The following is a 15,948-nucleotide window of genomic DNA, read 5'->3' as shown; positions in this document are numbered from 1 at the left end:
TCTAATAGTATACTCCCAAACATAAATCTAGTTTTATACTATCAAGAAACAAATCTCATTTTAAACTCCCAGACACAAATCGAATTTTATACTCCCAGACACCAATCTAGTACTATACTTCCAGACACAAATCTAATTCTATACTCCCAGACACCAATCTAATACTATACTTCCAGATAAAAATCTAATTCTATACTTCCAGACACCAATATAGTACTATACTTCCAGACACAAATCTAATTCTATACTCCCAGACACCAATCTAATACTATACTTCCAGATAAAAATCTAATTCTATACTTCCAGACACAAATCTAATTCTATACTTCCAGACACCAATCTAATACTATACTTCCAGACACAAATCTAATTCTATACTCCCAGACACCAATCTAGTACTATACTTCCAAACACAAGTCTAATTCTATACTTCCAGACACCAATATAGTACTATACTTCCAGACACAAATCTAATTCTATACTCCCAGACACCAATCTAGTACTATACTTCCAGACACAAATCTAATTCTATACTTCCAGACACCAATATAGTACTATACTTCCAGACACAAATCTAATTCTATACTCCCAGACACCAATCTAGTACTATACTTCCAGACACAAATCTAATTCTATACTCCCAGACACCAATCTAGTACTATACTTCCAGACACAAATCTAATTCTATACTCCCAGACACCAATCTAGTACTATACTTCCAGACACAAATCTAATTCTATACTCCCAGACACCAATCTAGTACTATACTTCCAGACACAAGTCTAGTTCTATACTCCCAGACACCAATCTAATACTATACTTCCAGATAAAAATCTAATTCTATACTTCCAGACACCAATCTAGTACTATACTTCCAGACACAAATCTAATTCTATACTCCCAGACACCAATCTAGTACTATACTTCCAGACACAAATCTAATTCTATAGTCCCAGACACCAATCTAATACTATACTTCCAGATAAAAATCTAATTCTATACTCCCAGACACCAATCTAGTACTATACTTCCAGACACAAATCTAGTACTATACTTCCAGACACAAATCTAATTCTATACTCCCAGACACCAATCTAGTACTATACTTCCAGACACAAATCTAATTCTATACTCCCAGACACCAATCTAATACTATACTTCCAGATAAAAATCTAATTCTATACTCCCAGACACCAATCTAGTATAGAACTCCTAGACATAAATCTACTTCTGTACTTCCAAGCATAAATCTAGACAAAATGTAGAGTCTACTTGAAAATAACCTTCCTAACAAAAATCTTTTCAGAACCAAATGTTTATTAATACCCTCTCACTAGAAAATCTAGACTTCACAAAAAAACTACATCACATATCCATTTTAGTTGGTCAGATTGCTCTCCTAATACAGTTCCTAATATAGAACAGCTACATAATATGACAAAATTTCATGATGCAGCCTTATGTATGAGGTTTTGAGTAGACTATATTTTTGACTTAACATACATCAATTAATGACTTAAAACATTACTTATCTTCATAACAACAACAACAAATTATTACTTATCTTCATAACAACAACAACAAATTATTACTTATCTTCATAACAACAACAACAAATTATTACAACAATACAAACTTCGACCATATCAGATTTATTTACAAAACCAAACAATTTGCACCTTAGTTATGATAATAATTACAGAATTTAGCACAACTGAGAATAAAAATATCATCGAGCTACAACCGGATGTCACGATCAAATTTAGCCAAATCTACACTTTACTAGTAATCAATATATTGAGCATCATTTATACTGAAATAGTCATTTATAATTAAACAATTTTGATAATGGTCAATTTAGGAAACAATATTTCTAATGTCTATACTAATATTATGCAGTAAATGAAGCAATTTAAGTTGTTATTTACTACATATAAGGAAAGTATCTGCTATCTCATTTGTGAAATAAAATAACAAAATTATAACAGATGGGTCAACATATTAGTCAATAATATAAGCTTGTCAATAAAACATAATATGATAGAACTATTAAAGTTGGACTGCCATTAATCTATATAGCCTACAGTAGATCCTGCTCATGTGATCACCTTTAATTAGCAACCACCTTCAATATATAATACATACCTTCCTATAACTCTTCAATATCATTAACGACTGATAAGAGACCACCTCTATTACGTGACCAGCGACCATGTATTTACACTCCCATGATATATAGGATTTACTCCAGTAATTAATATTATGCTAATGATTGTATATGAATGTATCCATGCTATTTTGCATGCCTATTTTTGACTAATTTTTGGTCTAAATTTTAATTTGATGTCTGAAATTGCATTTTCTTTCAGATTTTGTGAGATCCTTCCGCGGTCTACTTTCAGTTTGGCTAGTTTCAAGATTTTCATGGTCATGATATATTGAATTTTTGTCTAGAAACTAAGATTTGGCCAGACTTTCATGTGGCAAATGAATTACTGGAGTGTGTCCATCAAAATGAATCAATTAAGCGACAATGACAGTTATCTCCCTTGTATAAACATCACATGGTTTCATATACAGGTGAGATTGAAAGAGGGTATAGTTTATCAGCAATTTGCTATCAATAATTTTTTCCAATATGGATGTCAATTTTATCAGTTTAAATTTGGAGGGAGGCTTATCTGATAATAAAACTAAATTTAGTGCTACTTTTGATTTCTGACCCAATACTCTTCTTAAAGACCATCTTCAATAAGAGACTGTTTTGGATTACTCCTTTGTTGAGTGGTCTCTTCAATTTCTACTCTGAATCTTTTTCCTGAAATATTGGTCGAGCCACATTGAATCCTTTAAAAAGTCTATCCCTTTACATCAATAATCGCAATTCACTAACAAGCTTGGTTTAACTAAGAACAGAAATTTTAATTCAGCCTAAGAACATTTCATCACATAATTCTATCTTTGCTAAGGATAATGGGAGTATGTGATGGAAATATCATAAGCATTGTTTGTGGCATCAAAATATGTCTTGTAGATAAACAATCAAAATAAACTTAAAGGTGCATTCCGCTTTTTTGTTAAATATTTTCTTTATCAAAAACCAGAATTAAACCTGAAAATATTTCTTAAGTACACTATTTATATCTATGTATCTTCTTGATCAAACTGAGTACTAATTGTTAATTAAGAAGTTTGACCTCGTTTTGGCCTTAAAACGGCCCGATATTATTTGGCGTTTAGTTTACTATAATTTGTACAGTAGTTTTCTAACAGCTTTCAAAAAGCATAACTTATAAATTAAAGGCTGGATTTTTTTAGTTAAAACTTTCAGATACGTTAAGGGACACATTTCTCTAGATTTTGGTATATAGTTTTCACAAATTTGAGCGAAATTTGTTTTTGACATACAAAAAAATGGGATATCCCTTTGAGCTCAGTAGGCTTTGATAAAAGTTATAATTTAAATAATAGAAGGACAATCCATCTTAAAATTGAAGTGAAGCTATCAAAATAAGGTTTGAATGTTTAATTAGAACAAACATCTGTTCCACCAGAAAGGTCTACTCATACTTTTATCATAATAACATATCAATAAAATTTACAATGACTCACACAAATGTATTAGCTTGATGTTGAACTGTTTGAGGTTTGCACCATGTTGTGTCTAGTATTGTCAATGGGAGCCTACTTTACAAGACCTCACAAGGTTGGCATTAACGATGATGCCACAGGGGCAGTTTGAAAAATTGTCCTTATTTGAAAATTTTGTAATAATACTTGAAAAATTTGCCATCTTTTATTTATGTATCTACTTGATCACCCTGGAATTAATCGGTCATTCAGTAGTGATGTTCCAATTGTCTGCGACAATCGATTATCGGTCATTGAAAGACCAGCGATGTTACTAATCGATTCTCAACTCAAAGTTAGTGATGTTGGCAAACCATATAAAAAGTCAGTCATGTTGTTTTTTGTTTATAATATAAAATTTCGAATAATGAATTAAACTTATTATCAGATTAGGTGACTAAAACAATGAGATCCTGATAATTTGTCACACCTTTGATTAATTTTTCCCCGAGGACTAGCCTTAGATTCGGCACAGAAAGAAATGAGACTGAATAAATTAATTTATAAAGCCTTAAAACAAGAACATGTTCATTAAATGGGGTGTGTTTCAATTATGCCTCTCCGATTATTTTGATAATTATTTTCATCCGATTGCCCATCACTATCATTCAGTCATATTCGCTACTATACAATTTTACTAACAAACTGAGAAATTGTCATGTATATATACCACTACCAAATATACAGTGAAAATTTGACACGTCAAGGCCAAGGTCATTTCAAGCATAAGTTTTGTAATTGTACTGCCACAATACTTCAAAACAACTTAAGCGACACTTTCCACAATAATAAACAAGTGCACTTACCCTTAAAAGTGTCAAAGATTTTGCCTGCAACCAGTGGGATGTGAGCGAAAGAAAATAAAAAAACAAAAACCAATGTTGATCTTTTCAAACACGATCAAGGTCAAGGCCTAACTAGGTGAACTCTAAAGACAAAAACTCTTGTCTTCATCCTAACATAAAATTTACCATAAAACTATTACACTTCAACAAAAAAAACTATCAACGGTTTTACTATCAACTGATTTAGTCATGTTATATTTTCATAATGTTATAGAAATTCTATCAAAACTTTGTTTTCAGATATAAAACCTATCAGCTGGTGTTACAAAAATCAATAATTTTCAAGAAATTTCTTTATTTAAGTTTCTGGGAACCACATGTATTGATAATATATTTTATGTTTTTGACAAATTATTTTATAATGATTTAGGAATTGGCAATGAAGTGAGTCACTAAACTGTTAACAAACATTTAAAGACCAGAAAACCTTCAGTAATATTGTGGAATATTTTCAAAAAACCTCTCAAATATTGGGCGACTTGAAATGAGTAAGATAGCTTGCCAGGCAAGATAACATACACCCACTGGCAGCTGTTAGAAATGATAATCCAGTCTTTAGTGACTAAAATGAAATTTTCTCATTTTAAAGATCTTCATAATGCATTTGGAGAATTTATTCATACACTTACTGTCAGTTATTTATGCTGAGTTTTTCACAACTCATAACTAAAAAACTGTTCAAAAATTGTCAAATTCGAACTTGACCAAGATCTCATCAATATAAATGATCAATCCAAACATCATTAATATCCGATAAAAATTGTGTTCACATACAAGTTTTAACACGTTTTCCTAAGAAAAGGGCAATAATTCAAAACTTTATCAAAAATCGTCAAATTTGAATCAATCCAAGATCTCATCAATATAAATGATCACATCAAATTTCATTAAAATCAGATAAAAACTGTAGTCTATATTGTGTTCACAAACAAATTTAGAAGCATTTTTCCTAAGTCAAGGGCAATAACTCAAAAGCTGTTCATCGAAAAATCGTCAAATTTGAATCAATCCAAGATCTCATCAATATAAATTATCACATCGAGTTTCATTAAAATCAGATAAAAACTGTAATCTTTATTGTGTTCGCAAGAAATATTTTGAGGACTGGGCAATATAAGTCACATTTCCATTTGGGAGTATAAAATGTTATGATTATAAATGCTATCACATAGACCATGTTCATTATTTCCATTCTACAAAAATTAAAGGGTTTTAAGGAAAAATCGAGTCAGTTAGTCATACATACATGAAATATAATTCTGCATCACTGTACAATTGATTTATTGATCGCTATTTTAACAGTGAATATATTTTATTAATGTATCTTAAACTAAATATTTCCAATTATAATGGTGAATAATAGATTGGTTTTTTCTCTGCATAGGTGTGGCCATCTTAAATAATTTTGTGATTTGACTGATTCAAATTTATACATAGTTTTCTAGAACTTTGTATACATGCAGCCAATAGTAAAATACATGTACATGTAATCTGAAATATTTATGACCTTTCTATTAATTCCAAAAGTAGGACGTAAAACTCCAATCGTTTCATTTCATTTGTAATAATTCCATTGACTTTGTTGGATGTAGTGATTTAAATGTTGCTCAACCAAGATCGTGTCTGCTATTTCTTAGTGCAAAGGAAGACAACTCATACACACTTTCAAAGACAACTTGGATCAGTTTTTATAAGACTCAGAACATTGTTAAAGACAACTCTGATCACTTGTTATAAGACTCAGAACATTGTAAAAGACAACTCTGACCACTTTTTATAAGACTCAGAACATTGTAAAAGACAACTCAGACCACTTTTTATAAGACTCAGAACATTGTTAAAGACAACTCAGATCACTTGTTATAAGACTCAGAACATTGTAAAAGACAACTCTGATCACTTTTTATAAGACTCAGAACATTGTAAAAGACAACTCTGATCACTTGTTATAAGACTCAGAACATTGTAAAAGACAACTCTGATCACTTGTTATAAGACTCAGATCATTGTTAAAGACAACTCTGATCACTTGTTATAAGACTCAGATCATTGTTAAAGACAACTCTGATCACTTGTTATAAGACTCAGAACATTGTAAAAGACAACTCTGACCACTTTTTATAAGACTCAGAACATTGTAAAAGACAACTCAGACCACTTTTTTTTTATAAGACTCAGATCATTGTTAAAGACAACTCTGATCAGTTGTTATAAGACTCATAACATTGTAAAAGACAACTCTGATCACTTTTTATATGACTCAGAACATTGTAAAAGACAACTCAGACCACTTTTTATAAGACTCAGAACATTGTAAAAGACAACTCAGACCACTTTTTTTAATAAGACTCAGATCATTGTTAAAGATAACTTGGATCTACGGCAACATGTAAACAGAACCATCTAAAATATCTTAAAGGAGTAGAAATGTCGTGTTTTCTAATAATATACAACATATCAATTGGTCCATTTCAGGGCCATCCAAAGATTTGTTTTTTAATATGTCATTGGTACAAGACATCTAAAGAAAACTGAATTAAAGGCAACTCGGATCTCAGACATCTCTGGTCTAAGTTGTCTTGAATTCAGTTGTCTTTATTAAGAGATATCTGTGGTCTGAGTTGTTTGAAATTCAGTTGTCTTTATTCAGAGATATCTGTAGTCTGTGTTGTCTGAATTTCAGATGTCTTTATTCAGAGATATCTCTGGTCTGTGTTGTCTGAAATTCAGATGTCTTTATTCAGAGATATCTATGATCCGTGTTGTCTTGAATTCAGTTGTCTTTATTCAGAGATATCTATGATCCGTGTTGTCTGAAATTCAGTTGTCTTTATTCAGAGATATCTATGGTCTGTGTTGTCTTGTATTCAGTTGTCTTTATTCAGAGATAATCTGTGGTCCTAGTTGTCTTGAATTCAGTTGTCTTTATTCAGAGATAATCTGTGGTCCTTGTTATCTTGAATTCAGTTGTCTTTATTCAGAGATATCTGTGATCTGAATTGTCTTGAATTCAGTTGTCTTTATTCAGAGATGTCTATGATCTGAGTTGTCTTGAATTCAGTTGTCTTTATTCAGAGATGTCTATGGTCTGAGTTGTCTTGAATTCAATTGCCTTTATTCAGAGATATCTGTGATCTAAGTTGCCTTGAATTCAGTTGTCTTTATTCAGAGATGTCTATGGTCTGTATGGTCTTGATTCAATTGTCTTTTTCAGAGATGTGTGTGCTCTGAGTTGTCTTTATTCAGGGATGTCTGTGCTCTGAGTTGTCTTTATTCAGAGATATCTGTGGTCTGAGTTGTCTTCATTGAATACCACATATATTATTTTAGTGTTCAAAAAGGTAAATAGCAAAAATATAAAATTCATAACCATATAAGACTTGAATTATATACATAAATAAAATCAACACGCAAGTTTGGCTGTGAAGCTTAAAATGTAAATGTAAATGAAGAAAAGGAAAGCTGGTATGGGAAGAAATAAAGTAAAAATAGAATATACAGGTATCAGAAAAGATAATAAATACAAAGTACCTGTGTTGAATTTCAAAACTAAAAAAAAAGATAAAAATTGTAGGGTTTGAAGGATTTATTCCTCAAGTTTTTAATTGTTTTTATCTTGTTGTGTTTCTTCTGAGCTTTCCAAAACAGTTTCCTGTCTTTCTTCTAAATCATGGTTCCTTATAGGTCTTTCTATTCAAAGGTAGGAATATTGCCCCTCAAGGTATACTACCTCTAAATGATGACCGAAAAATTGAAAATTTAGAACTTGGTCAAAATGAGTTCATCAGTGGATCAAATTTGTTCATCAGCGGACCTACCTGGTGTCATAACTATACAACAGAATCCCTCTATAATCCACAAAACTAAGTAATAATCCATAAAACTAAGTAATAATTCATTAAACTAAGTAATTTTGAAACATGCTTAGAAACGTGTATTAATAATTATTTAGTTTAATAGATATATCATATTATATAGAGATTCTATTCTTTAGTCATGACACCTGGTAAGTCTAACTGATGAATATATACTCTTGTTGATCAAGTTTGAGTCTGTTTGCACTGCAGTCACTACAGTCAGGGTCTGTATGGCAAAAAGTAATATTGATGTAATGACAACTTATTAAGCAATCAAAATCAATCAAATGTAGATAGTAATTTAAATTTAAATGTTTGTATAAAATATGTTAACTTGTCTACTGCAATTATAAACTCAATGTAACAATGAAACCTACTTAAGGTGCGGGCACATGAGTGGTCTTGGACAAGGAATTTTTTCTCCGGCTCGAATTCGGCAAGTAAAATCTTGCCTGTGCCCATGCTTCCAAGATAAGATTATTGTGTCGCTGACACAAGTTTGATAATTGTGTCCCATAGTTTTATCGTCTGCAAGACAGACTGTCATCACCCAATCAGACTCCTTTTCCTTTGAATTGCATGCTCCCATCGTGATTATCCATAAGGTGGAAAACCACGGACTGGAGAAATTTTTAAATATAATAAAGATAGTTATATTAAAACTCCAGTAACATAGTACAAATTGTGTTTATGGTTTAGAAACAGTGCTTCTCAACACGGGAGGAATTGGAAGACCATTGGGAGGAATTATTACCAGGGGGGAATGGGGAGGAATCTACTGCTGCAATTTCCTACCACGTATTTGGTTGAGTGCAGGTTTAGTATGGTTAATGATCAATGGACTCGCAAAGAAACTTGGTTCGTTAAAGATAATCGATATACAGAAAATCGTGAACGATGTTTCGGGGTAAGGGTCACATTGAACTACCTCACTATTTGGAGAGTAATAATCAATAATAGTAATAAATAAGTTAAAGATGGGTTCCCTGAGTTCCAATGAGTGGCCGATCAAGAAAGGTTAAAAAGTCTTTTTGTTTATCCAGACTGTACATACATAGATATTTCTGATTGGTTAAAACTCTTAATTATATGCAATAAGAACACTTTTATATGATTAAGAATACATGATAATTCATAAGGAACAACAATCAATCAAATAGTTTGCTTAATTTGACAAGAAAACCCATCTTTAATAGTTTTTTGAGTAAAATGACTGATTTATTTTGGGGAGGAATAGATTTGGAAGAACTCTACTGGGAGGAATGATCTCACTGAGGTTGAGAAGCACTGCTTTAGAATGACGACAACTTTTCTTAGTCATTTTCCCCTGTTTCAAATTGTCAATCATCTTAACTTTTACACATTAACAAGGCAAGAAAGGAAAACATGTTTGGATAAGCACAGAAGAAACTCTGAAATCTTAAATTTAGAGGAATTAATCCTTGAATAAATGATTATCTACTGCTATCCATTCTATCAATAACAAAAACAAAACGCTAAATGTCTGTTACTACAACTTAAATATCACTTCTAATATAATATCTTTAGAAGAACAATTTGGGAACTATGGACACCATTCAGGGACAAACTTAGGTAAGGAATCTTGTATATCCAGAAATATGTAGAGAAACAGCATACAGGGTTTGTATAGAATTCATAATGATCTCAAGATAAAGGAGAACTCTTTGATTTATGCATTCTTATCAAATGGACATACAAATGAAAAGCAGTATGCAGTCTACATTCTGCAAACACGACAGGATTTCAACTGTCAAAATATTTTTTTAAAACAAAGCAATTAAATTAAAATTAGATTAGATTTTTTTACAAGATAAAATAAAAAAGTAGATCAGATTTTGTGTTGTTACTGGTTTTTTGTCTGTCTCAATTGTAATCCAATGAGATTTATACCAAGGTTATGCACTGGTGACCTTTCAAGCTATTTATAGCAGTAGTAATAGTGCTTACAGATTTACAGCACTATTTCACTTCGTTTCGTAGTATTTTGCATTATTCTTCTTCGCTCCATACCATTCCACTTCGCTCCGTAGTCCTGTAAATCTGTATAGCACAACCACCACACGCTACTCACCAGTCAATCACTTTTACAAGCGAGTATTGCCAGTCTCATAATCTCATTGGTCAAGTCACTCTACTTTGGGTTTCTCTATCCCACAATCAACAGTACGCGACCTTGGTATAAATCTTTTTAGATTACAATAGAGAACGACCAAAAATAATAATGAAATTGAAGGCTTTTTTAATGTGGTCAATCATTTTTGTGTTATAACGCCCATCTAAAAAAAAGTTTTAAATAGTTCTGCATCCCTGAAATGCCATTTCTACAACATATTTCTATTTAAAACACAATCTCAAACATCAAATAAAGCAAGATATGATTAAATCTAAGAACTTGTGGCTAAATTTTACCTTCAAAAACTGGTGGAAGTGAGCGAGAACGATCTGTTCGTTCAAAAGAAACTAGAAGGAAAAGAAAATTGTGTCAAAGAAAATTCAAAATTTAAGTGGTGGATATGCAAATTAGATCAAATTCTAAGTGCAAATAACATTACCCATGCACTATATATACACCTTGTAAAGCATCACATGCATTAATTATAAAAAACATGCCATTCCTGTGATATCCTTAGTTATTTTGTAATAATATTTGACTTCCTGACTAACAACAATCTAATCAATATCAGACCAAACTTTCTTTCCATTTTTGTTACTTGCTTTTATTTTTTAATATAGCCACTTCAATTAGGGTCTACCAAAAGCCCTTTTGACCTAAACTGATAAACATAGTGTCACAAAGTGCCAGCGCTGAGATGGTAGAAATTTGATTAGTTAAAGCAGACGTCATTGAAGGTCAAAAGTCAAAAGGTTAATTTGACAAATGTTTAAGAGGGCTATCTTTAGACCCTAATTGAAGTGGCTATATAAAAAATAAAAGCAAAGAAAAAACACAGAACAAAGTTTGGTTTAATTTTAATTAGACTGTGACTTAAAACATTTAGTCAAAACAGTTTTCCATGGATATTTATGAGAAACATTGCCCAATCTTATGGCTGTAATCTTTAGCATTTTGCATCTGGCTTTTTAAGATATTTTGCTTGTAATGTAACCTGCTGTGAAACCATTTATTTGCACAGACTCCAAAGTTTGTGCTTTTGTTCTCTGCAGCATATTTCATTCATAGGGTCTAATACATCAGAATTTCACAAGGTTTTTCTGTACATTTTGGTTACCCATAAAAGGGTAATAGAAAAAAATCCATTTTGAGTTAAAATTAAATCAAAAGTACATTGTGAATTAAATTTATAATATGGAAAATTGACTTCATTTCTGTGTGATAGAAGAAAACCCTTATTTACAAGAAAAGAACATGTTGAGGCACCAGCTTCTATTTGCACCAGGGGCGCAGATCACTTTTTCAATGCGGGGGGGACCATAGGCGTACGCAGGATTTATTCAAAGGGGGTCGGACCGAATGCAGAGTATAGCGGCATGAGAACGTTTCAGTTGAGCTGGTGACACCGTATCTTTATAGCTCTCAGAAATATTATAGAAAGAAAGGCACCTTCTTGCATGTAACTGAATTTTCCAGTCATCCAGTGGATGCCCACGACCTAGGAGAAAATTAATTTTGAATTAAAAACTTCAATAGGCCGACCGATACCTTTCAACCAATCAAATTTAATGTCAAGGCAAGTCCTCTCAGTGGCGTTCCGCTATTTGTACAGATCACATGATATGATCGACGAAAATATACATACGATAAAATTCGCTACGTGTGCCCCTTGTAACGCCGCGTCTGTGAGTGGAGATGGGTTCCAAAACAAACAAATGGTCTTCCTGTCTCTCAACCATAAATTGTTGGAATAGTGTGCCGCAGACGCAAAATTTCGGCACTTTTTGATGTTCTCGTATGCCAAATTGTACCTATTTTACGTCTATTACAGACATTCTACTCAATCAAGCTTCACAATTAGTGGGGGGGGAAACAGAATATCATGTCCCCCCCAGGTTTTCTGAAGGGGGGTGGGGGGGACATGTAACCCCGTGATCTGCGCCCATGATTTGCACAATTTCAGTTACAGCAGTAGAAAATATCACACCATTTGCTTGGTTAAGTATTGATAATAATATTTGTAATATATTCTTAATTAGGGTGATAATATGGCCAACCTTTTGCCTTTATAAGGCACATAACATATAATACAGAAATTTTAAACAACAAAACTATAATACAAAGAAAGGTTTTGGCTATTTGGTACAATTTGTAATTGAAATTATGAAAGACTGATATGGTGGATTTTTTGTTTTATTTTTAACAACATGTTGGATTGTTGTAAATTGAGACAATTCCTAATCTTCATTTAAGAATAATTTTGTCTGATGTCTTCCAAGTACATTTACATTATAAATAGATACCATATAAATTTTCATAGTCTGGAGCCTGTTTTGAACTGAGAAAAAGATTTAATTTAACACAAACATCTGGTTGGTATGCTAAATTTAAAATCATTTTTGACATATCATATGAATAGAACACTGTAATAATCTTACACTATGTTTTTGTGAAACAGACTCTAGAATTTGAAAGATAATAGAACCTTATAATATGGGGTACAGTTGATCACCAGACAATTGATCACCAGACAGTTGCTCACCAGACTCTTGATCACCGGACAGTTGATCACCAGACAATTGATCACCAGACCCTTGATCACAGGACAACTGATCACCAGACAGTTCATCACCGGACAGTTGATCACCAGACAATTGATCACCAGACAATTGATCACCGGACAGTTGATCACCAGACAATTGATCACCAGACAATTGATCACCGGACAGTTGCTCAAGAGATTATCATATTTTTAATGATCTTATCACATAATATGTGTGAGCCAACAGATAATCCAAACCAGACTCAACCTATGTGTTTTTGCGAAAGCATACCATTTCCTCCTTAACCTCGTCAAGTAGCAGGAAGGCTAGATCACCAATAATTCTGGTTAAGAGTTGTACCTCGGATGTGTAACTGTGAGCCAGAGCAGCCGTGGGTGGAGACATGCATAGATTGCTGCCTTCTCGAAGTATGTGATGAAGGTAATTGGATCTATAGATTCTTTGCTCCAAGCTATCATTTGTGAAAAAGAGCAATAGCTCTTAAAATGAATATAAAAGAAATATGTTATACAATTTGTGGTGAGCATTTGTCCTATTTTTCATTTCTTTGGTGAGTAATTTTTGTCTGGTGAGCAACTTCCTACACATGTCAATGTCAATCAATGGTTCCAAAGCTTGTTTTTCTCAATATCTCTCTCTCAAAATACCTCAAGATATATATATTACTACATGTATAAAGAGATTGTAAAGAGGTATTCTAAATTTTTTATGTGTATTGGGGACACTAATAGCATCAGCTTATGTGATAAAAAAAGATAGCTTGCCAGGCAAGGTAACATACGCCTGCAGGCAGCTGTCAGAAATAATAAAACAGTCTTTAGTAACTAAAGTACGAATTTTCTCATATTTAAGAAATTTTATTAGTTTGAATTCAATTATATATATATGCCAGTTATTTATGCTGAGTAATTCCAAAAAATTTTTAAAATCAATATCAATAACCCAAATACATCAAATTATCGCATCTATATACATGATCACACCATGTTTCATTAAAATCAATTGAAAACTGTAGCCTCTAAAGTGTTCACAAACAAATTTTGACGAGTTTTTCCTAAGTCAAGGGCATAACTCTAAAAAACCTTTCATCGAAAGATTGTCAATATAGCTTGACCAAGATCTCATCATTGTAAATATACATCCACATTTCCATATGGGCGTATAAAAAGCATATTTTAAAATTAGTGACATCATCAAACACTTAATTTTAGTGAATTGCAGGAACCACAGACATATGATTGAAAACTGGAATGGTGCAAATTGATGCCATCAGTGTCCCTGATACACAAACAATTTAGAAAAAAACATCTTAACAATTGCTTTTAAAGGGACAGGTGTGCCATTTTTTTAACAATCGTACCTTAGTCTCAGAAACAGGAGTTTTTTTTTGCTTAGCCAATCTGTAATAGTGTTCACAGCTCTGTGTCAAAATTTGAGAAATCCATATGTGTCCAGAATTAGACACTGCCATAGAAAGAAAAGACATCTATCAAAATGTAAAGAAATTCCTAGTTTGAGATATATTTGAAGGAATTATGCGATTTTCGTACATTTCTGGTACTTCTGAAGACTATTTACATATAATTAAGACTCAAATCAACCACCAAAAATGGCGTACCTATCCCTTTTAATATGTTCTCTTTAGTTTTAGAAAGGTGATTTTCTGTCATCCATCCACATAAACATTTCTTTAGCTATACAACAAGGTACCCAACATTTTAAGATATATTTCTATTATTCTTTAGCTATACAACAAGGTACCCAACATTTTAAGATATATTTTTATCATTCTTTAGCTATACAACAAGGTACCCAACATTTTAAGATATATTTCTATCATTCTTTAGCTATACAACAAGGTACCCAACATTTTAAGATATATTTCTATTATTCTTTAGCTATACAACAAGGTACCCAACATTTTAAGATATATTTTTATCATTCTTTAGCTATACAACAAGGTACCCAACATTTTAAGATATATTTTTATCATTCTTTAGCTAGCTTCAATAATAGGGCTGGGTATTGATGGCAGATTACCTACCGATCAAAAATCAATTAATAATTAAAATAATTCAATTGAGAAACCTGTAAATAGTAAATTAGAAACATACAAACATTCTGAATTTCATGTGTAATTTTTGTGTCATAGAAGTATATTCTTGCTTTGATTGGTTATTATAGTTTATTGTGGGTTTGTTATGTGCTGAAGGGAACCTATGTGGAAGAGATTACAACTTGTTAACAATAATCGATAATCAAAATTATATATTCCTAGCGACGATAATCGATTATTTTGATCTAGCACTATTTATTAGTTATATTTGCATGAGTTCTCATAATTAAAAGTAATATCCTTTTCCAATATTTAAGCTAAACTAAAAGTACCCAATTGGATAGTATAACCATTTTCCAAAAAAAAACATAATGACCTCCAAAAAAGTGTAAAAATTACTGACCTTTTCGAACTCTGCTGACATCAACAGTCTCTCCCAGTCGACTCAGTTGATAATGTTTCCAATCAGCTTGTCTGACATCATCACATGTTAAGGCTGTTGGTAATGTTCTTCCCAAAGTGGAATGTAATGATTTAGTAGCACACAAGGTTTTATGACTCCTCATTATTTGGTGTGATTTTGATAAATCTGAAGAACTCTATAAAAAGACAATTTTTTTTATTTCCAAATGTATAAATCTTAGATTTAAAGGAATAATTTGGTTTGTTAAATGAATACTATAGAATGGACATAAAAAGTCTCAATGTGGTCAACAAGTGTGTATATTCATCAGTTAGACTTACCAGGTGCCATGACTAAAGAATAGAATCTCAATATAACACTTTAATCCAATAAACTTAATAATTATTGAAAAATGTTTCTAAGTATGTTTTAAAATTACTTAGTTTAATGAATTATTGC

General features: G+C 32.0%; 2 protein-coding genes across 2 annotated transcripts; both read left to right on the top strand.

The window, feature by feature from the left end:
- Positions 1-162, top strand: LOTGIDRAFT_116335 (hypothetical protein; the record flags this gene model as incomplete). Its single annotated transcript, XM_009054885.1, has 1 exon — positions 1-162. A coding segment is annotated over one exon (162 nt), but the record flags the coding sequence as incomplete, so codon positions are not given.
- A 12,813-nt stretch (positions 163-12,975) lies between these two features.
- LOTGIDRAFT_79390 (hypothetical protein) lies at positions 12,976-13,176 on the top strand (the record flags this gene model as incomplete). The annotated part of the gene is made up of 1 exon (XM_009054873.1): positions 12,976-13,176. A coding segment is annotated over one exon (201 nt), but the record flags the coding sequence as incomplete, so codon positions are not given.
- Positions 13,177-15,948: the final 2,772 nt, after the last annotated feature.

This window comes from Lottia gigantea, assembly GCF_000327385.1.
Source record: "Lottia gigantea unplaced genomic scaffold LOTGIsca_23, whole genome shotgun sequence".
In the NCBI taxonomy this organism is placed as follows: Eukaryota; Metazoa; Mollusca; class Gastropoda; family Lottiidae; genus Lottia; species Lottia gigantea.
The sequence above is the reverse complement of the archived record's forward strand: the minus strand, read 5'-3'. Positions and strand labels throughout refer to the sequence as shown.